The sequence below is a fragment of the Xenopus laevis genome, chromosome 1S, assembly GCF_017654675.1.
Source record: "Xenopus laevis strain J_2021 chromosome 1S, Xenopus_laevis_v10.1, whole genome shotgun sequence".
NCBI classification, from domain to species: domain Eukaryota; kingdom Metazoa; phylum Chordata; class Amphibia; order Anura; family Pipidae; genus Xenopus; species Xenopus laevis.
Genome location: NC_054372.1, coordinates 10,209,499 through 10,234,257, shown reverse-complemented (window position 1 = coordinate 10,234,257; position 24,759 = coordinate 10,209,499). Strand labels below are relative to the sequence as shown.

General features: G+C 38.3%; 1 protein-coding gene across 2 annotated transcripts in view; it reads right to left on the bottom strand.

Moving 5' to 3' along the window:
- The window catches only part of fgfrl1.S (fibroblast growth factor receptor like 1 S homeolog), a 141,549-nt gene that overhangs the window by 41,376 nt on the left and 75,414 nt on the right, over window positions 1-24,759 (bottom strand). For both annotated transcript variants that reach the window (XM_018243001.2, XM_018243002.2), the window contains exon 3: window positions 13,446-13,718. In XM_018243001.2, the coding sequence (XP_018098490.1) occupies window positions 13,446-13,718 (273 nt within the window). The remainder of the gene's footprint in view (window positions 1-13,445; window positions 13,719-24,759) is intronic.

The window sequence follows — 24,759 nt, the reverse complement described above, 5'->3', positions numbered from 1 at the left end:
AAAACAGTTTTTTTTGGGCGAATAGGTCAGTTTTCCATCGAATTAGAATCGTACAAATCGAAGTAACATCGCATTCGATCAAATTCGAATTTCAAAAAAAACCTTTGGTTTTTCAAAGTCCACCAATTGACTCCAAATAGGTTCAAGGAGGTCCCCCATAGGCTAAAACAGCAATTCAGCAGGTTTTAGATGGCAAAGTCGAAGTTGAATTTTTAAAGAGACAGTACATGATAAATTTCGATATTCGAATTTTTAAATTTGGACTATTCCCTAGCTGAAGTACACACAAATTAGCTCGAAATTCAAATTTTTATAATTCGGATTTTCACTGCCCCTTAAAGTAGAGATGTTCTGATTCAGGATTCATTTCTAGAATCTGAATTGTACAAACAAAAGATAAAGGCTCAGGAGTGTGAGTGTGAGTGACTTTGAACCTGAAGTTGATGGAATTTTCCCTGATTTTATTAATTTGCATATGCAAATTAAGTTTTCAGGGTTTATGTTGTCTTTTAACATTACTTTGCAGCAGTTCTCGTGGTTATAACCAGACGAGTGACAGCTGAGCAATCCAATATGGAGCCATCCACCAGGCGATATCCACCAGGATCTAACGGAGCTTTGCCGGACTCTGTTATCATTAGCTCTATCTGAAAGTTAAGCTTTTTGGTAGCCACAGGAAATCCAACGTGAAGGAAATGGACATGCACTCTCTGTTTACTTAGGGCTTGCTCTGCAAATACGCTCCAGATGTTGAGTTTAATTGTCACACATTGGTATGTTTCAGCAGCAGGACTTGGAAAGAGCAGTTTATAAATCAATCTGCCAGACTCATCACTTTGTGCTCTCGGCCAAATTTTTTTTAAACATTACTTTCCTTTGCCTTTTGTTACTGAAAACTGTTGGAGAACAGAGAGAGAGCAGAATCGTGGAGGGACAGCGGTTATTGGATTGGGGATATATATATATATATACATTTTCGTATCCCTATGGTAAACATCGCCTTGAAATAGGTGCTTTATGTAGCCCATGCTTATCCAAAAAAAAGAGGGCGTCTTTTTTTCACATAAACATGGGCTGATTAAAGCAGCTATTTCATTGGGCAAGATTCTGCTGTGCTTCTGGATTATTCTCTACATGTACCTTTGACCCCGTGCAAGGGAAGGGTCTTCTGGTTGAGCATCCAGCACTTTCAACAAGTGGATTTCGAACAGGTAGAGCACCCCACGATCGCGCAATATTCCCATCGGCTATAATGAAAAATCACCAGAGGGATGGCACTCGCGGCGCTTCGTTTTCCGAAGACACCCGAAGTTGTGAATAAAGTAGGTGCAAAGTGAAGCTCCAGGGGTTTAAAAGGATTTAAACAACGTGAGATGGGAAGATAAGTATTTATATAAGGCTTAATTTATTCAAAAACAAGTTTAGAGGATATTAACTATAGTGAAATAATTTGAGCAGTTAATTATTTTAATTGTTTATACATGGTAAATACACTACAGCAACTGTAACGCTCTACTGTGATTGAGGAAAGGATATTGTACAGTAGCAAAGAGTTCATAGAAGGCGTTCCTCATATTTTGGTGTATTTCGCCTTTACTATTTCAGCTATAACATGAGGCACAAGTCATACAGAACACTGGGTAAGTGGGTGCTTCCCGTAACTTGTTATTCGATGTGTTCTTCTTATTGAGTTGTATTTTGCCTTCCCCACTTCACATATATGTACCATGGGACACATACACATGGCACAATTGGGTAACGGGTGATAACTTTAACAAGTAGGTTATAAGGTGTCCTAATATCCAGGCGTCAATTGCCTTCCAATATTTAGGGGCAGATTTATCAAGGGTCGAAGTAAATTTGAGGGAATTTTCGAGGTAAAAAAAATTCGAAGTAATTTTTTGGATACTTCGACCATTGAATAGGATACTACGACTTCGAATTTACTTCGTCTCAAAGTAAAAATCGTTCGAATATTCGACCATTTGATAATCGAAGTACTGTCTCTTTAAAAAAACTTTGACTTCAATACTTCGCCAAATTAAACCTGCCGAAGTGCTATGTTAGCCTATGGGGATCTTCTATACCATTTTTCTAAGTCTTCACACATCGAAGTAAAATCGTTCGATCATACTCTAAAATCGTTCGATTCAAATGATTTAATCATTCGATCGAACGTTTTCACTTCGATCATCCGATGGCCAAATTCGGTAAAAAATACTTCGACTTCGATATTCGAAGTATTTGAATAGTTGGATTTCAAAGTCGCAATTCGACCCTTGATAAATCTGCCTGATAATGTAGCATAGTTAGAGAATGCTGGCACTCAAACGAAAGCTAGCTCCTGGTGGAACAGCCTAGTTGGGTACGGCCTACTCAAACCAGTTCACCTGCACTTACTTGATCTATGGGATGCACTGGACACTATATTTATTTGCATTCTTGGAATTTTCTTGCTATAAAAGTTTTCCAGTTGCTTAGTACATCTGGCCTCAATCATGGCCAGGAAACAACTGTTTTTTTTTTACTCTAGCTGTTGAACTACAACTTCCATCAGACCTTACTAGCAGATCTTTAGAATAATAAGAAATACAAAATGAGCATAGCATCTAAGATGTAACGTATCTTACCCTGTAGCAAAGGAAAATGCGTGCCAGTGGTCTGTGCAACCAGAAGGTCACCGTTGGTTTTGCTAAAGGTGGTTGGTGGGAAGCAGTACCTAACAGCATCTAAAGAGACACAGTTGACTCTCCTTGATGCGCTGCCCAAGGCTACTTAAATATTTACCAGGACCTGTCACTAGGTTGCATGGAAAATGCCATAAATTGGGATTTTGTGTTTGTTTGTTCCTCCCTGAGCTTCTTGTTGCAACTGGCGGGGAAGTCAGGACTCCCTGGCAATGTCTGTAAGGTATAATAATATTGCTGTTTCACAAAAATCCTATGAAAGAAAACAATTTAATCTTGTGAACAGCCTCTAACATTATAGAACTGCTGAGGAAATGTCATCTAATGGAGAATTTACTGTTCTGCCATTTGAAATCAAACATCTGATTGGTTGTTATGGACTACCAGAACTGGAATAAGCCGTGCACCTGTTTTTTTAAAGGCATCCCCAAGATATTACAACCTTAAAGGAGAAGGAAAGGTTAAAACTAAGTAAGCCTTATCAGAAAGGTCCATCTAAATATACCAGTAAACCCCCAAAGTGGTGCTGCTCTGGGTCCCCTGTCAAAAGAAACACTGCATTTCTTTCCTTCTATTGTGTACTCATGGGCTTCTGTATCAGACTTCCTGCCTTCAGCTTAAACCTCATTGCCCTGGGCAAGAGCATGCTCAGTTTGTTCCTCTTCCCCCCCCCCTCCCTTCTCTACTGTAATCTGAGCCCAGAGCAGGGAGTGACTCAGGCAGGAAGTGATGTCACAACATGTTAATACTGCAGCTCCTATCCTAAACAAACAGAGAGTTTCTAGAGCTTTTTACTCAGGTATGGTAAAGCATTCTACAGAATAAATATAGCATTCTAGCTTGCACTAATGCAGCTAATCTATTGGCAATAAAATGCCTCCGTAACTTTCCTTCTCCTTTAAGTCTTAAATTGTAACGTCTTTTCATTTGTTCCACCCATATGCCAAGGTGCTGAACTATGACAACCGAGGGTGAAGTATGTTTTGTGTTTTCCTCTTTCAGTAAACACAATTGGCAACCAGAAGAAGCCACCCCGGCCAATCAGTTCTTTGGAGGCACCCAAGAAACCGCACAAATACAGATTTGTGTGGAGAGAATGAGAAGGCGCCATCTCACTCTTCTGTGAGATTCCTGGGATTTCTCTGGAGAGTAATTCTACTCTACATGTCAAGTAGAGCCCTCTCGCTCTTGTTGTCCACTCCCTTCCCTAAATCCTTCCCTTCCATGAACAAACAAATGCAGAATCATAATACTCTACAGCTGCTCATAAACATTGAGTGGCTTTTCCTATACTGTACTACAGATATGTTCTGGCTTATATTATATAAGTAAATCCAGTTTCGTTTATGTGATAATGTCACAAAGGTTGCATCTATACAACCAATAGCATGAAACCAGTTGGATTGTATTTTCTGTGCACTTTTGGGGAGTGCCAATTATATGTTCTGTAAAGGGTGCCAGTAATCCTAGGGCTGGTCATATATACTTTATGAATATATATATATAGCATTTGCAAGACACAAGTGAGAATGTAAATTATGTACAGAATAGCATATAGCATGTATTTATGTGCATCCAAAATGGAAGTTGTGTTTTAAGTGTACCCACATATGGTGCAGAACACTTTTTGGATGCCCCTCTCGGTTCCTATAAATAAGAGGAATTGAAGAACTCAGAAATGGAATCTCAAGCTGGCGAAACTGGAGCGATTCCTAGCGTCAGCTACATGTGATCTCCAACATCCCCACTTTATCACTGAGTTTGTATGTCTTCTCCTTAGGGACAACCCCCACACAGGCAAGTTTAATGACCTGTGATAAAACAGGCCCTACTGCGACTGTGTGATACCTCAATTGTAAGCTCCACTGGGTCAGGGACTGATGTGAATAAATAAAACACAGGGCATCATAAAGGTTAAATATAGCTCCAGGCTTGGATAATGGATAGAGATGATCTGGTAGAATCCTGGCAACATCCTCCAGGCACATGTCCCAGTATTCTCTGGGCAGAATCCGTGAATAGTATGGCAGGTACAGATTAAAGGAATACTGTCATGGGAAAGCTTGTTTTTTCAAAACGCATCAGTTAATAGTGCTGCTCCAGCAGAATTCTGCACTGAAATCCATTTCTCAAAAGAGCAAACAGATTTTTTTATATTTAATTTTGAAATCTGACATGGAGCTAGACTTATTGTTAGTTTCCCAGGTTCCCCCAAGTCATGTGACTTGTGCTCTGATAAACTTCAGTCACTCTTTACTGCAAGTTGGAGTGATATTGACCCCTCCCTATCCCCTCAGCAGCCTAACAGAGCAATGGGAAGGTAACCAGATAGCAGCTCCCTAACACAAGATACCAGCTGCCTTGTAGATAGAATAGTAAAATCCAGGTCCCACTGAGACACATTCAGTTACATTGAGTAGGAGAAAAAACAGCCTGCCAGAAAGCAGTTCCATCCTAAAGTGCTGGCTCTTTCTGAAAGCACATGACCAGGCAAAATGACTTGAGATGCACCTACACACCAATATTACAACTAAAAATTTTACATGGTAGAATTAATTATTTGCAGTGTAAACAGTGTAATTTAGAAATAAAATGTACACCATAAGGGTAAGGGCACACGCTCAGATTCGGGGAAATTAGTGGCCCGGCGACAAATCTCCTCTTCTTCGGGGCGACTAAGCTCCTTGAACTGCCTCCTGCCGGCTAGAATGTAAACTCAAAAATTTGAATTTTCACTTAATAAATCTGCCCCAAAATGTTATGAAGCAATTCAGGTGAAGAGGAATAGATCCAGCTTTGTCCTGTGGGACAGGCATGATACCAAGGGGTAGATTTATCAAGGGTCGAAGTAAAACTTAAAATTTTGAATTCGAATTTAATAATTAGATTTAGTTAAAACTTGATTCAAAATTTATCATGTACTGGTTCTCGATTATTCGACACCTTAAATCTGCCAAATTGCTGTTTTAGCCTATGGGGGACATCCTGGAATGGGCATTTCTCATTTTGCGGATACGGAGACTGATTTTTTTTAGCAAACTCAGGCTTTCTTCATTCTCCTTCTAGAAACAAAATGTATCCAACCCCCCCTTTGTGTTAAATCTTTTTTTCAGAAATGTGATTTCAGAGAGCCCTTTTTCTGAGTTGAAATTGGGGACTGAAAGCATTCTTTTTGGCAGTGCATCTGGAAAAGAAGAGTCGAGACTCGTATTCCCGAGAGCTCTGAAGCCTAGACTCTGCTTTCACTAAATGCTGTTAAAGACATTAAATTCCTTGCAAACATCCATCTATCAGCGCTGGAGTATTTGTTAAAGGCTTACTTTGTTCTGAACTCTCTGGCCAATAATTATGCACAGTTCCTTCATTGTACAGAAAGGATGATGACCCCTTACCCTGGCTAATGATGACAGATTTATGTATTTTAACACCCAGAGGCTGATGTATTTTTTTTAACTGTGGCCAGCTTGTACCACTGCTGCCAGCTTGATTTTTTCATGGTAAGATAATTATGGTGCCCAACACTTGGAGGCAGATTTATCAAGAGTCGAATTTCAAGTTCATGGGAGTTTGCAAAAACTCCCATGAACTCGAAATTCAGGGGAAAAATGACCAATCTAAATTTTTCAAACTCAGGTGAATGGGATCGACCTGCAAACTAGAATAGAATTCGAATCGAATGCAATTCGAGTTTTTAAACCCAAAAAACCTTGATTTTCAGGATGTCTCCAAACTGATTCAAGTCCAAAGGAATAGCGTAATAACGAATTACTGGGAATGAAAGACCCGCAACCCACATTCTTACCCGCTTGGACCGCTACCCGACCCAACCCACAACCCGGACCCGCTGACCATCAGGAAGTGCTGTCATTGTAAACCGGAAGTGACTTTGTCGGAAGTAGGCATGGTCAGAAAAAAAGGAGTAAAACAGGAAGTTTGTAAACCGGAAGTGACATCATTGGAAGTAGACGTGTTCAGAAAAAAGGAGTAAAAATCGCTACTGAGAAGACCCGCGGCCCGACCCACGACCTGCAAGCCCGCAGAACCGCGTCTATACCCACACCCGGAACTTCTACCCGCAACCGGCAGGGTACCACAGGTTTTTGCGGGTAAACCGCGGGTACCCGACCTGCTACAGGACTCTACATGGTGGGGCAAAAAAAGAACAAACAACTAAATTGGGGTAGTTACATGCTTTGGGATGCAAGTGGAAGCAGGTAAGTAAAATAAAGCTGCAGAGGGAGCTTGAGGTCATAGGGAAGACTAGCTGCAGACCAAAAAAAGGGCAAGGCCAATATTGAGCTTGGGACATGCAGACAGGGCACTGGGTTAAGTAGTCATGCCTTGGGTGCCAATACTGCTTAGCCTGGCAATATTTGGAAAAAATTTTTGAGGGCGCCATACACTAAAGTACAGCCACCCATTAGTTAACTGGCAATGGGCATAATGGGCATAATGTGCACCGCATTTCATAGCCCAAAAACACAAACCAAAGCACTTCCCTTCTCCATACTTACTTAGGATCAAGCTGGGTCTCTCTTAAACTCTTGCACCAAAGAGGTCAGGCAGTCAAGTAATTATAACCATGGTTCCATAAAGACTCCATTCATAACCTTCCATATATTTGTGTAACGAAAACAGCCGTTGTTTACTTTTTTTTCTCCAACGGGTAAATGAAAAAAGGTTTTATAGAGAGAACCAGCTGCGATCTCAGTTAAGTTCCCACGTGTATAAACTTAACATCGTCATTTTCAAACACCGGCTAGGGGATCTAACTGATGGTAAAATATATTCGAACGAGTATTGCTGTTTACATTATTGTTCTACTCCGGAAAATATGCATTAATAGGAAATACACTTACTTCCCCTCGAATCCCTATGGGATGTTGGATTTGAACCGTGTTCACGAGAAAACGAGCAGCGCTACACTCTCTGATGTGTGAACTAATTTAAACCATTGTTCTACTTCTTTTTCCATTCTCGCTACTTTTGTGCTTTTAATTCCTTTTTTTGGCATTTTTTTTTCTACTTATGGTTTTGTACTATTCGTTAAGAAAGTTATTCTTGCAGCTTAAGATGAGTTTTTCTCCCGGAGCTTGTAATTTTTGTTCTTGTAAATAATTGGCATTCCAAATCTTGTGGTAAGCCACAAAGCCTGCTAGACTTGACTACTGGTAAAACCATTCATTCTCTGTGTTTTACTCACTCATCCCGCTCATCCTGTGACTGGAGAACACTGCTAGATTCAGCCTTCTGACACTTTTCCAAATATTATCCTTTGTAAAACATTTTTAGTGTCAGATTCGGGGAGATTAGTCGCCTGGCGACAAATCTCTTCTTTGGGGCGAATAATCTCCAAGAAACTTTGCCTTTCTGCAAGCTAGAATGAAAATTACCGGCGGGATGGCACCCGGAGCGCTTCGTTTTCCAAAGTCGCCTGAAGTTGCCTCACGAGGAACTTCGGGCGACTTCGGAAAACGAACTGCTCCGTGTGTGAACTGATCCGTGTGTGCCATCCCACCGGTGATTTACATTCTAGCCGGCAGGAGGCAGTTCAGGGAGATTAGTCGCCCCGAAGAAGAGAAGATTATTGACAGGCGACTAATCTCCCCGAATCTGAGCGTGTGCCCTGACCCTTAGATGATTTTTGTAGTAACCTCAATTTAAAGGGGTATTATACACCAGTGTTTGATATGGTACTGGAAACATGTTAATTCTGTTTTAATAAAGAAAAAAAAGTATCGTTCCTTTATCATTACTACAAATGAGTTTATGGATAGTTCTGCAGACTCTTTGGCTAAAAACCTGAGCAACAGCTAATTATACAAATTGAAATGAGAGTTTTTGCCATCATTTAAGAAAATCACAGCAGAAAATCAGGAGCATGAATATTTTTGAATTCCAGTTTTTCAGAACTTAATTTTGCATGAATAATTAGTTGAAAAAATGTAAGCGAACAAATTTGACAACTAAAACCTGACGAGCTTCAATATAAGTCAATGTGAGGTGTATTGTTAACTTCGATTTTTGAAAAACAGTAAAAAATAAATAATGGAAAGTAATTGAAAAAAGTCTTTATTTCTGGTGAACAATCAGAAAACAACTGAACTGAAAAAAGTGTTTGGAAAGTGAACAACCCCTTTAAAATTCAAGCATTCAATCATAATTTTTATAACATTCAATTCTAATTTTTTTTTACATATTTTTAAAAAGGAATGGAATATCACAAATGAGTATGTTAATCATTGGGGGGGAAAATAGAGCATGGAAAAAAGTTGACTGAGTTTATTTTAAAAGTTTTTTCATAATTGAGTTTCAGAAGATTGAGGGGGTTATTCTCACTATTTTCTGAAAACTACTCCGACCAAATCCGCACGTACTTTCCCCCCTATTTATAAATACATTTTCACTAATTTTTCTTGGGCGAAAAAGTCAGGAAAAAATTCTAAAGAAATCCAATAACCACAATTTTTTTCAGATTATGCACTTAAAACCTACCAGTTTTTCTTAAAACCGCCCGAAAGCTACATTATTTTTTTTTTTGGAAACCCAGCGCAACTGTAATTCTTACAATTGTTAACGGGACATCTGCCATTGACTTTTACATGTTCTCGGCAGGTCTGAATTAGAGTACTTTTTTCATTGGTTTTTTAACACCATCCGACTTTAATAAATCTCGAAAAAATTGAGTTGTCTTCCCCTTTAAAAGTCTGACTAGAAAAAGGAGCTTAATAAATAACCCTCTAAAATAAGAAAACAGCCTAGAAGGTTGACTCTGACTACATACCATATTCTTTCCTTCATTTGCTCTACAAAGAACGTGGATTAAGTGTAAACATTTTTCAACTTCACTGTTCAACGTTATCTTGTACAATAAATAACAAAAACTATAGATTATGTGCAGCACTGTTTACATGAGCAAAAGCACAAAAAAATATTATAAAATCTATAGCCTTTGTAAGGCAACTGCTGCCTGAACTTCTGTCTCCAAGACATCGCACTGGGTGTAAACAATGGAAAGGGGTGTATAAAAAGTGGCCAGAGCAATTGTTTTCTCTAAATCATAGTTCTGCGCCTGCTTAGTATCTTCAGTCCATATAGTGGATGTACATTGCGGTTTATTTTAAAAAAATACCCTGCATCATTTAAGGTTATTTATCAAGTCTCCAATGCAATATTTCATACAATATTACCCAGAAACTCTAAAACCCATGAACCTACTCATAGGATAACTCATAAGATCTTCAACTCTTTCACCCAATGGCCAGTAATCGCCACTTTACTCCCAAGACCTAATTACTCTAAGAACCATTAACTTTTAGCCCATGCAGTACCTACAGTATAAGATCTTCTTGCTCTTAATACCAAAAGCCAATAATCCATGGAATATTCCCAAGATTTTATTACTCTAAGGGGCAGATTTAGCAAGGTTTGAATTCAAAATTCGAATTAAAATTTTCAAATATTTTTATGGTCAAAACTGACAAATTCGACTAGGGAGTTATTCAAATTCGATTTGAATTTTTTAAAAACAATTCGAATTAAATTTTTGAGATTTATCATACTCTGCCCTTTAAGAACTCGATTTTTCGACTATTCACCACCTAAAACCTGTCGAATTGCTGTATAAGTTAATGGGAGACGTCCAGGGATCAATTTGGAGTTGTTTGCAGCCTTCCTGACATTCTAGTTTTTTTCTGAGAAAAAACTCAAATCGAGCTTTTAAAAATCAAATCAGTTTTCGGGTCGATTCATCCGAGTTTAAAAAAATTTGATTTTATTAATAAATTTCCATTGGTCGAAATTTAGAATATATGGGAGCTCAAATTCACATGAATTCAAAATTCAACCTTTGATAAATGTGCCTCTAAAGGCCCCCATAAAAAATCTGCCAATAGACTGAGTCGGCAGCCTTATTGGCCATGTGTGGGGCCATCCGACGGGTGTTCCCGATCAATATCTGGCCCAAAGTCGGCCAGATGCTGATCGGGCAGGTTAAAAAATCCTGTTGGATCGCGGCCGAATCTTTTTGTTAATGAGGTCCTGCGATCCGACCACCTGTTTGGTCTCCATTCTGATCCGAATGTTGGGCCCTAGGGCCCACGATCGGATCAGCCAGATACCGCCCACTTCAATGTGGGCATATCTGGGATAGATCTGCTCGTTTGGCGATGCAAGCAGATCTCCCTATGTATGGCCACCTTAAGAGTCAGTAACCTATAGCCAACACAGTACTCAGGAGATGCTCCTATTCTTTCTACCTATAGCCAGTAAATCACTTAATACTCCATATATATATATATATATATATATATATATATATATATATATATATATATATATATATATATATATATATATATATATATATATATATATATATATATATATATATAATACACAAAAGCCATGAATATCTTGTAAATAATATCCTTATAAACGGTGAGTTCTGATGTCATCAGTTATAAACGGTGAGTTCTGATGTCATTTTTGTCACATGACTCACTGAAATTTGTGTATTATAATAAATAAAGTACCCCCAGTTGCAAAATATGAGGATATTAGAAGTTACCTTGGAGTTCCATGACCTGTATAAAAACACTCGGCCTTCGGCCTCGTACTTTTATATGGTCATGAAACTCCTCGGTAACTTATAATATCCTTATATTTTACAAGAGGGGGTACTTTATTCACTATATATAGTCCACACAGTACTCAGTTCTTTCTTGATTGACTACCAATAGCCAACACAGTACTCTCTAGATCTCCCTACTCAAAGAAAAATGTATAACACAAACCTGGATTCATTACATAAACAGAGCAATACCGAAATCTCAAAACATATGGCTCACCAGGTTTCCAACTCCATTTAACACAAAAAAGGAAGAATGGAGAAGATAATACATTTTTCATGTTTCATGTCAAAGGAGATAAAACTGTTTGAAAATGGAAAAGCCTTGTGTACGTATATATCTGCAGATGCTCTACAAATGTTGGGATGTTCCATTCATTCCATGTGATTGTATAAAGTATGCACTAGTACTGGAAAGACCATTTGAGGAATGAAAGAAGTGGATGTTTCTTTTGCATCACACATAATCCTTGTACCTTCCATTCTACCCAGCTTGTGATAAACCAAGGCATCTGGAAACAGCATGAGTAGGGTATGTGGTCAAATTATATTTGATTTTGTTTTTAACTTTGCAAGCCATCTGAAAGCATTAAAGCAGGAGTCAAAACTATATTACAAGAGGATGTTGCGGAGACTGATAAGCTATAAATATTACTGCAGCGTCTGAAGTCAATCTAAAGCGGACACGACTTATTACAGACCACTGGGGGTGCTTCTTAAACTGGAGTTGTAAAATATGATGCAATTCTCCTTAACAAGCCAACCAACACTAGTCTCTTAAAAATATACTGCCTAACCATATGTCTTAGCTTTAGGCTTATTGGGAACATTATGCTATTTTAAATATAAACACAGGTCTGTCTTTTTGAGTTAAAGGGGTTTTACTTTCTAATTTTATCTCTTCTTCAATATTTCAAGAAAAAACAATTTAAAACTTGAGCAACGGGTAAGTACATTTTTCCTAAAGTCCCTCATAAAGAAAAACGAACATTTTTCCCTTGTACGTTGGAAAAATAAGGAAAAAAATCCTCCTTCTGATACTTGGGGGGTTATTTATCAAAATACAAATTTATTTCATTATTTTCTGACATATACTCCAACCAAATCCGCAGGGGTTATTTTCCATTATTTATTAATACGTTTTCCCAGAAAAATTCCAGTTCAGGAAAAAACTTGAAAAAAATTTGAAAAACGTCTAAAAAATTCTAATCGTATGAATTTTTCAGATTTTAGCCTGAAAACTAATTTTTTTCAGATTTTTGCCCAAAAACGACAAAACTTTGCACAAAACCAGGTGTAGGTCAGGATATCTTCAGGACTTCTCCCATTGACTTATATACAACCTTGGCAGGTCTGAGATGCCAGATATTCAAATTCTGACTTTTTCCATCTTTGGGGTATAATAAATAAATCCTGAAAAATTTGAGGTTTTTTTCCCAATAAAAATTCTGATTTTATAGTAAAAAAAACCTAGAATTTTTCAAGTTTTTGGCATTCGGAGTTTAATAAATAACCCCCTTAATGATGTAAAGACTCATGGAAGTTATAGATAATAAAAAGTAAGAATTGCCCAGATTCATTAGTGATGGGAGAATTTATTCGGCTGGCGACGAATAAATTCTCGAATTTGCCGCAAAAGTTCGGCGTCGACAACTAACGGATGCCCATTGACTTTAATGGGCGTCAAATGTCGCCAGCTTCGAAGTTGTTGCCAGCATCAATGTTGTATTCGGCAAATTTTTTTTCCCATTTTGCGAATTTTGCAGGAAATTCTCGAATTTTGTGGCGAAGCGAAACGGGACAAATTCGCCCATCACTAATCACCATCACAAAAGGTCCAGCAACAGCCTCAGGGTCTCAAATGAACAGATAAATGGATGGCATATGGATATTCCAGGAGGCAGTTGTATAATTTCACTATCACTGTATATTTTCCCCCTTAATTAACAAAACTTCTTGACTAGAGAGATAGGTGTAAAGTTTGCTTTTAGATGTCAACTTTGGTTCATATACAACTTGTTTATAGAACTTCATGAAAACTCTTCATTTTCAAACTCATCCGCTTTTGGTATGCAAGAAAGAAGCTGTAGTTCTTATGCTAGAAGAATTCTTGGCAATCTGGTTCTTACCTATTACGATAAGTGTATAGTTAACATTGATACTTCCAAATCCATTTGTCGCCTTGCAGATATAACTTCCTGCATCTTCACTTTCCACGTCTTTGATCTTCATCCCATGTTGGTAAACCCGAAACCTCGTCCAGCCGCTGTGGATAGTACGGCCATCTTTCATCCACATTATAAGAGGAGGCGGGTCCGCTTCTACTGGACACAAAAGTTTAATGGCTCTTCCCAGCCTCACTGTCTGCCGGTGTATCACTTTGTCAGATATGCGCGGGGGACCTGAAGAAGGTAAAAATGAAACAAATTGTAAATTTAAATATAATTAATGGGTTAAAGGTTATCAGCTGTGGCTTTTATGAACCAAACATTGTGGGGCACATTTACTATGGGTCGAATATCGAGGGTTAATTAACCCTCGATATTCGGCCGTCGAAGTAAAATCCTTCGAATATGTATGTGTTGACGCAAGTCGACAGAATTTTTAAAAAAAATCTTTCTGCATCACATTCCTCTATCATTTGCATCTTAGAAACAAGAGCTACACATACATTGCTTTTTTAGGACATTTTTATTTAAAAAAACAAACAAAAAAGAAGTATGTAAGTCTAAAATAAAACCAACTCCAGCAATCTATCTCAGTTTTTTCATCTAATTCTCAACAGACATTACAATTTATACCAGTCCAATGTTTGCTTTTGACCCCTGCTGATTTGTTGCTATGGGTTACAAGACCGGTAGCAAACTTTTTTTAACATTTGCATTTCTATTTTTATTTCATTAACCAAATTTTGCAAATTTTTTTCCAATGTAGAAAAAGGTTGGATAGAGTAAACATAACGTGGATTTTTAGTTGGGGACTGATACGTTGGGATTAACAATTATTCTCATTTGTGTAAATCTATCACTACGCCTCTGATGTTTGGCCGACAAGGATTAGCTCATACATTTTTTTTTTTAGAAGTGAACTGTGATGTTATTCTTGTCCGGCCGAGTCTGCGTATGTGACATAATTATCCCAACACCGAGTGCAGAAAGTAGAAAAACAAATGTGGCAACGCAGAGGTGACGGTATGTTGTGATGTATAGTAACCAGCAATAGAGCATAATTAATTCTGCAGTCAAGGTCAACAATAAGTCAATGCATTTATCTTTTGAAATGTGTGCTAGCTTATCGCCCTTATACCACTGATACATCAGCTACTTAGGTTGAACTTAACTCTTCCATGTATAGATCCTAACACATCCCAGCTGAGCAGCAGAATATGTGCCAACATACCCACGTGGCTACAAGAGGCTTATTTAAAAGTATCCTATAACTAGAAAAGAAGATCTAAAGAGCTTGGCCCTTCAAGCAGTGCAATTATTCCACTAATGTTTCTGTGATGTAGACCATCTGGCCCGAATGATTAAATTGTGTTTTGTACTGTATGCAGCTTGTAATGGATGAGCATTTCATCATCTTATACCCCTTAGAAACCCCTGCTTTATACACTTCTCTCAGGCAGACAAAATACAACATCAAACTGAACGAAGCCTGTGCGGAACCAATTTGTTAAACCCGACCTGCAAACCGCATACTTACCCGTTTGGACCCGCTACCCGACCCAACCCGAAAGTACCTTATCCTCAACCCGATCACAACCCACTGACCACCAAGAAACAGGAAGTGCTGTCATTACAAATAGGCGTGATCAGAAAAAAAAGGAGTAAAACAGGAAGTGCTGTCATTGTAAACCGGAAGTGACATCATTAGAAGTAGGAGTGATCAGAAAAAAAGGAGTAAAACTAACTATTGAGATGACCCGCGACTCGCAAACCTGGAGAACCGCGTCTATGCCTGCTCCCGAATCTTCTACCTGCAACCCGCAGGGTACCGCAGGTTTTTGCGGGTAACCCGCGGGTACCCGACCTGCTGCAGGACTCTAATGCAGGTCTAAAGGTGGCCATAGACGCACAGATAATATCGTACAAAACTAATTTCCATCCGATATTCTGTGCTTGTATGGTGGGAAAAGAGCCGACCAATATTGGCAGAAGACTTGGAAATCGGTCGGCTCTTCGATCGGGCTGGATGGAAAATTTTGATTGGGCGTCTTTGAAGGCTCCCACACATCAGCCATTGTTAGTGCTGAATCATCAGATAGAGGTAGAATTTTATTGTTTCTCTCTGTATATCTGACCATTCAGCTCTACACGTGTGTATTGAAACATCTGTTCCAAGAAAGATGGCAATTGTTACGTCTATGGCCACCTTTACAAATAATTTTGGCTCTTTTCAAGAAGAAGAGCAAGTTAAGAAGTGAAGTGTTGGTGATACCTCAAGATAAAATAAGAATCCATGACCATAACATGGAAATAATTCAATTGCAGCAGCCTGGTAAAAAGTTGACTATGCAACATAAATATTCATTTTAAAATCTTTCATGCCTTTGCAGTACAGGTGTGGGATCTGGAAACCCATTATCCAGAAAGTTCAGAATTACAGAATGGCTGTCGACCATAGACCCCATTTTATCCAGATAATCCAAATTTTTAAAAATGATTTCCTTTTTCTCTGTAATAATAAAACAGTAGCTTGTACTTGATCCCAACTAAGATATAATTAATCTTTGTTAGAATCAAAACCAGCCTATTTGGTTTAAATGATTTTCTAGTATTTTAAATGTATAAAGATCCAAATTACAGAAAGATCCCTTATCTGGAAAACCCAAGGGCCCAAGCTGGATAACTGGTCCCATACATGTGAACATATCCAGATATTAAATTCAGCTCTAGAAATCACCAAAAGAATGGATGAATATCAACTGAAATAATTCTTTCTAAAAAAAAAAAAAAAAAAAAAAGAAGCATATTGAGGGGGTTATTTATCAAAATCTGAATTTTTCAGATTTTTTTTATTTCAATTTATTTATTGTTCAAAAATCTTGATTTAATCGGATGAGGGAAGAACTCGATAAAATTGAGTGAGTTCTTTCCCGAATCCTTGATTTTTTGGGACTTTTTATAACCTGAATTTACCGATTTTTGCCTAAACAGTCGGATTATCAGGCTAATTCCAGAGCAAACCACATAAATTTCCAAATAGCATAGGGACCTCTCCCATTGACTTATATACAACCTCGGCAGGTCTGCGACGGTGGATTTTTGGATTCTGACTTTTTGCAGCATCGGGCTTTAATAAATCCCGAAAAATTCAAATGAAAAAAAAAAAAATGAAAAATTCGAGTTTTTCTACAAAAAGTCAGACAGACACTTTTTACAGGTTTATTTGTCAGACTCAGTTTAAGGGCTGTGGAATTTATAAGAATAACACCCAGGATGGTTTTTATCAGCTACCCATTTTGAGTGGCTCAGTTCCACTTTACAAACTTTTAATTTATCATTGTATGTTTGTCAGTGGAGAGGGATCCCTCAGTCCTTATGCAGCGCTGTTTCCTTGGTTTTTAAATGTTTTTAACCAATTCATGGCATGGTGGTAAACAAATAAATATTGCCTTTTATTTTTACTCTCAGAATATTTTGTAATTCCATATCCAAATTAATATTGTAATGGTGAATTGGTCATTTGGAGTTGAAGTCCCATTTTTCTAATATTTATATTTACTTTTCTAAGTTGGGTGAGGACACTCCATGCGGCCTCATTCACCATTTATCTAGTTTAAAATATATCCTGCGCAAACCATTCTTATATAACATGAATTTATCTCAACACAAAATAAAAAAAGATGTTTTTTTTTAAATTTCTAATTTTTTTAAATTTTTTCTAAATTTCTAAATTTTTAAATTAAAGTACAGTTGTAAGAAATGTCGTCAAATAAATTCAGACAAAATTCCCCAGAAATTTTTATGTCATTTTCTTATATGTCATTTTGATTTTTATATGTAAATAGCACTGCATTTTTAATATGATTCATAAATGTGAATAGTCAATGCCCTGCCTTGATTTTAAGGTGTACAGATGAATATATACAATATTCCGTATAATTCCCTTTCTGATTTAAACAAAAGCGCCACTGCATCTCACCCTGCGGAGAAAAGAGCAACTGCTTTTGCACTTTCTGTCCAGTGCAAAAAAAAAAAAGAAAAGAAAAAGAAAATCCTCCACCTGTCTAACTGAACAGCTGGGCAACTTTTAATGTATACTCAGTTACTGCAAGTTCTAATCGCCCATCCATGGAGAAAGAGAGGAGAAAAAAGAGGCGCTGCCGGATAAAAAACTCTAAATTTTCTTTGAAAAAAGATCGGCTGTAACGATTTTAAGCAATCGATCGAATGATTTTTATTTGATCATAAAAAGTGCCCAAAACCTATCTACAATGTCCCCATAGGCTAACATTCAATTCGGTAGCTTTTATTTGGCGAAGTATTGAGTCAAAGGATTTTTTAAAGAGACAGTACTTCGATTATCAAATGGTTGAATGGTCGAATGATTTTAACTTCAAATCATTCGATTCGATCGAATTCGATCTAATTTGACCAATTCGATGGTCGAAAAAATTACTTCGAAATTCTAATATTTTTGCATTCGAACTATTCACTCGAGCTCAGTAAATCTGCCCCTTAATGTCATGTTTTTAAATTTTAATTTCTGTGCCTTATATATAAAAGCTAGACTGGGAATAGTTTCACAAATCAGTCCTATATTTTTTTAAATTTCCCATGAACTTAAGCAACTAAAATTCAACAAATTATTATCTGGGTAAAGCATCACACTGTTGCCTTTATCCAGACCCTGTAGTCTACTTATTAATCATTGATGATGTGACAATCACCCCAAAAAAACCTTCTATTGTGCATTCCTAGCCTCAAACGATCCATGTTTATTGCTAACCTCAGAAAGAGCAGTTTGCATATGGTCCCCATCCCCTACACAAAATCGTTCTTAAGATAGCATTTACCATAATCTAGTTCAAAGAGAACTTTATTAAGACATTAAACATAATTACAAGAAGGAAATTCCAAGAAGCTTGTGCATATTGTGCTGGGCTTTTTCGGAAAGACGCAATTTACAGTAAATAACCTTGTATTCCGCTGTAAACTTTGTGATGAAGGAGAGAATGAAAGTCTTGTTGTCATTTTCTTTAAGATAATACTGATACTGCTAAGCCAACGGTTCTCAGACCTGTGGGTTCAAACGATTTTTTTTCAAATTACAGGAATATATAAAAATACTGCTTATTATTTATTGATCTGTAATTTTTACAGAACAGTAACGATAGTAACCACTTGGTTAAATATGGGTTAATTAATTACATTTAGGGATGCACCGAATCCAGGATTCGGTTCACGATTCTGCCTTTTTCAGCAGGATTCAGATTCGGCCGAATGCTTGTGCCTGGCTGAACCGAATCCGAATTTGCATATGCATTTGCATGTGACTTTTCATCAAAAAACTAGGAAGTAAAAAAAAAAATTCTACTTTTTCCTTTCCTGCCCCAAATTTGCATATGCAAATTAGGATTCTGATTCGGTTCGGTATTTGGGCGACTCTTCATGAAGGATTCAGCCGAATCCAGAATAGTAGATTCGGTGCATCCCTAATTATAATAAAGAAGGTAGAAAATAATTGCCTATATCCTTGCTCCCTGCATGCAATATGAATTGGATGGGTGAAAGTGTTCAGGGCCACTACTGAGCAACACCGAGCACTAACACATTAAGCTTAATTGTGTTTGATTTCTCAAATTAGAAATATCTAGGACAGCAAACAAGAACTCTCCCCAAATTTGTCTCACAAGTCCCACAGTTTCTGAAGCTCTGCTTAAAGCCAAGGACAGCACAAGAATTACCAAATGGCTCTATTGCTTGCCCATACACAGAAGAATCTGATGAGTTGATATTTGCAATCTCTATATTCAGTGTGTGCACCCATTCATTGTACAGCGCTGCAGAATATGTTGGTGTTTTTTAAATATGTCTTAATAATAATAATAATAATAATAATAATACAGGTATGGGATCCGTTATTCGGAAACCAGTTATCCAGAAAGATCTGCATTATCCAATTTTTTTAAAATGATTTTCTTTTTCTCTATAATAATAAAACAGTAGCTTGTACTTAGAAATAATTAATCCTTACTTAGCTCGAGTGAAGGAATAGAATAAAAAAAACTTCGGATTTCGAATGTTTTTTTTGGCTACTTCGACCATCAAATTGGCTACTTCGACCTTCGACTACAAATCGAACGATTCGAATTAAAAATCGTTCGACTATTCGACCATTTGATAGTCGAAGTACTGTCTCTTAAAAAAAAACTTCGACCCCCTACTTCGCCACCTAAAACCTACCGAAGTGCAATGTTAGCCTATGGGGAAGATCCCCATAGGCTTTCTAATGTTTTTTTGGTCGAAGAAAAATCGTTCGAGCGATGGATTAAAATCCTTTGAATCGAACGATTCGAAGGATTTAATCGTTCGATCGAACTATTTGCGGTAAATCCTTCGACATTCGAAGTCGAAGGATTTACATTCGGCAGTCGAATATCGAGGGTTAATTAACCCTCGATATTCGACCCTATGTAAATCTGCCCCTTAATGTTTACATGATTTTCTAGTAGACTTAAGGTATGAAGATCCAAATAACAGAAAGATCCATTATCCGGAAAACCCCAGTACCCGAGCATTCTGGGTAACAGCTCCCATACCTGTAAAAACTTCTGCTTTTGATATCATGCTAGAACCCTGTAATTGGATATTGTAATATTGGTCACCCCAGCCTTCCTCCGGCTAATCTTAGAGGAAGCAAGAGCCATTCAGATCAAAGTAGTGGGTCTCATCTTCACACATCTAAGCGCCCGACCGGTGGAACTGTTTATGTGCCATTCCCGTGTACTGGATAGCAGGGTCTGTCAGCACAAAGAATATTAACCTTTCGGGCTGACATCGAGGACCAGCCGTGCAAGGCAATGCCATTGACTCGCATTAACCATTTAATTCTGCAGATTCTGGGATTCTCCTTTTACATCGAGAACATGCGGGGAAGCAGTGGTACCGATGAACCATTATTGGCTCAGGACCAGATCAGAAAGCTAGTCGCAGTTGCCGTGTTCTCTATGCAACTTACATATATTTATAACTTTAACAGTTAAAGATCTTCTTCCAAGGGCATAACTGCAATAAAATCAAATTGCTGCTGAGCCATGCAGCCTACCCTCCGAACTAACGTTTCACGCCTTCTTTTCAATGTGCTTTTCAAGCACATTTTAGCTTCAGCCAACGCTGTAAACAATGTTGGGAACACAGTGAGAATGCAGAACTGCCAGTCCTCCATTAGTATTGAGCTACCTGTTGCTGCTGGAGCCACTTACTGAGCCAAGAAAATCTCTAGTTCTGATCCAGCTTGAAAATGTACCCTTTTTTCCTTCCCTATCTATTTATGTTTCTTACAATCTAACCATTACTCTATGACCAGTTTTATCAGGAGCCAACTAGCATGTTCTATATGTTTTTTTTAGTGTGAGAAGAAACTGGAGAACCCTGAAGAAACCCAAGCAGATACAGAGAATACATACCAACAACTTGCAGATAATGCCTTGGCTGGATTTGAACCTACAACCCCAGCACTGCAAAAATAGCAAAGCTTACCACTGTGACAGAACCCACACACTTCATTCTATTACTGTTAGTGACCAACACAACTAATATTTCCACCAGAATCTATTGGTTTGCCCATTAATGCCTATTTCTTCCAGGTCAGAGATAACACTAGGAAAGAGCAATCAGACACAGTAGCTTCTTGGACTATACCACTCTTGTAAATTTAAAAAAAAAACCCATAGCTTCATTCTTCAGTAGAAAACCCAAACCAAGAATCCAGTTGGCTCTCCTCTAGATATTTGGTACTCTGCTCGCTCCGGTTTATCTGCCCCAAATCTATTTACATTGACTGTTCAGCAGATACCAAGCATCGCTGCCAAAGGCTCGCAAGGGTCTTGCAAGGTGGAACACCGACAAATATTTATGGAACCTACAAGGAAACTTTAGACATTGTTCAAATAAAGATTGCCTTCTTCACAAGAAATGAACCCGGCATTATTTGGCAGATTTTAACCCGTTTCAGATGGTTTTAAAATGTACTTTTAGCAGCTCATAACAAGTGAATGCCTTGCCTAAACTATTCCTTTCCTTTTTTTTCTTCTTCTTCTTTTTTCTCTATTTTCAGGCAGAGAACATTAAATCAAATCTGACAATCGCCATGCAAGTGGCCAAGGAATATCTTGGATAACCCCTATAATACTACAAATCAATGCCAATTCCAGAGAGGTAATGAAAACGAACAGGAAATAAATCACGACTTACTACTATTATAGTAATCTTGCTTACAAGTCTACAAGGAAAATAAAGTATTCCTCCTGATGGATTCAAGCAGCAGATCTGGCTCCCAGGCTTATTCTATTCAACAACCATGCCTCACCCAGCTGGAAAATCACATCTTAAGCTGCACTTATGGTTATAGGTAGGTACAAAGTATCATTTCTCTTATCAGTTGATCATTGTCTCTACAAAAGAATCTTCAGGCACACATATTGGATCTACTATCTGGAATGCTTGGGACCTGGAGTTTTCTGGGTAATAGGTATCTGTCATTTGAAGCACTGTTCATTAAAGGGGACCCGTCACCCAAAAAAAAACATTCCAAATCTTATTTTATCAAATTAGTCAAGCAACATGAACTTTAATTACACTATATAAATTATTTGAATCTTGTTTCCTTCAGTCTGGGAATTCATAATTATAACAAGCAGGCAGGAGTCATTTTATGGGCACTATTATTAAGGCAAGCCTTGTATCATCTCAAAATATTGTTTGTGCACCAGAATGGGGGACCCGATGTCCATTCCTATGCCCTGGTTACACAATTAAACGGTGAAGAGAACGGGGGAATGTGGAGAGAACAGTGACCTCTAGAAAGTGCTGAATGGAAAGTGAAAGTAATTGTCTGCCCCGCCTCTATGCCACTGGCATAGAGGAGGGGCAGACAATATTTGATTGACAGCTGAGATTTTTAAATGAGCTTACAACGGCTATGAATGCTTTAATAAAAAATAGAAATTGGATTTCATGTCTAATTTGAAAAGGACTTTTATTATACAGATTTTTGTGTCTGGATGACAGGTCCACTTTAAAGCTTCTGTATGCAAAATAAATTCTTCTGGATGTAAATTCTACAGTGAAATCTCAATTTTAAGAAGAAGAGGATGGTATTTGAGCCAGGCTGCTTTGTTCTTCCACCCATCATTACATGTTGATATCTCGTCTGCCTGGGATCCAACCTATGACATTTGCAGCACCGTGTTAACCAGTCTGTGGGGGAAGTCGTCTTTTATGTTCCCATAATAAACAAGAAACCCCATCTACAGCCAACCAGCTAAAACCAGTATCTAGTAATACAGGGATTTATAACCTGTTGGTCGGCACCAAAATTGACCATAAGGATACCTTTTATCATTGCAAATTTCTCCCTGGAAAATATTAATAAAAAAAACATGGCAGATAAGACTTTCTAAGCAATTTTTGGGCTGAATCTGCAACTTTAAAACGAATAAGGAACAATGGCCCAATGTGACATAAGCGTAGGAGAGTGATTCACATCGACACACAGCTAAGCAGTTTCTTTATCCATAAAGAATGAGATAAAAGTTCAAGTCGGTGAGACTTTCGATGGTGTCAGACATTAGTCAGCGCCTGGGACATAAATTTGGCAATATTAAAAGTGAGACAAACTACTCCAAAGAAGTTACTCAGTCAAAAAACTATTTGTTGAAGAAAGTCATCTTCATCCCCAATCAATAACTACCGAATGCAAACACTCTCTAAATGACCAAGACAAGTTCCCTGCTCTTTCCTATTAGGCTGCCTGGTGCCGTCTGGCATTCATATAAAGGTTCCATTCCACGCACAGAAGATTCCTTGACTTATTTAGACATAAGCATAGATGATGGATGAAGGAAAGGTGGGGTGGCCCAAACCTTATTACACAACCGAATAACGCTTGCCAAGATGATGGTTTACAATATGACGAAGTCGAAGCTCTGATTAGCTAGCTCTCGTTTAAAGGAAAATACAATACTTATGCAATATTTTTATAGTATATTTGTTTTATATTTCTGACCAGTAGGAGTGCTGCTTCCTGGTTATGCCTTAGAAGAGTGTTCCAGGTGCCCAAGCCATGAAGAAATATGGCACAATGCAAGTTTGGTTTGCACCATGCATTAACATGTGAACAAGGGACCTCTCAGATATTTACAGCTCAGAAAAAAAAGCCACACAAATACCATTGAGACTTTTAAACCCATAGTGGGTCGATATAATGTCCATACCAATGTCTCTTTCTTTTCCAGAAGAAAAACATCAGAGTTCATTGATCCGGAGTAGACCTCTTTTTGCACTTTTGCAGAGTAACGATTGTTCGCCTGAGTGAAAAGTCCCTGGTGAAAGGGCGCAAAACTTCATTAGCAATGCTTTTTTCCGGTTCTCTACGCCTGTTAGTGAATTAGCGACGTCCCTGTGGATGTTATTTCTGGCAAATTTTCGTTAGTGACGAACTTGCCCCAGTGTGTGCCGGGAGATCCAGCCTCTCCGGTGAACATGCTGCTCAGACTAAAGCTGGCCATACATGGGCCGAGATACTTAGTCTGCAGCTTATTGGCACGTGCGTGGGGCCCTCCGACGGGCTTCCCCGATCCATATCTGGCTGATATTCGGCAGATGTCAATTGGGCAAGGTTAAAAAACCAGACGGGTCGCTGATGCATCTGTTCGTTGATGAGGTCCTGTGATCCGATCACCTGCATTATGATCCAATCATTGGGCCCTAGAGCCCACGGATTAGCCTGGTATTGCCCACCTCAATATGGGCATATCGGGGAGAGATCTGCTCATTTGATGATTAGTCACTCCCTAAATCGCCTGAAGTGACAGAGTAACAGTAACGAGCTCAATAAATACACCACTTAGGCAGGTCAATCCTTTATCTCCTGGAGCTGTCAAGCAGGTCAATTGCAGACAAGCTGAAAACAAGCTGTTCAGCCCCAGGGCTTCTAAGGCTCCTTTTCAAACTCACAGCTAAAACAACTGCCTTTCCTCGTGGGACACCTGGAGTCAAATTTCCAGATCTCCGCAGGAAACGTATACTGTATTTCACTGGTAGTTCCATGTGCCGGGATGGGAGGGATGGCTATGGGGCAAGAGTCTGGAACAAAAGTCTGCACACTTCATACACAATATTTTGAAAGCAACAGGCCGGTTACTGTATGGCAGAGGATCATGGGTATTGTAGTTATAAAAGTGGAGATACCCCTTTCATGGGCATTTGGGAAGCA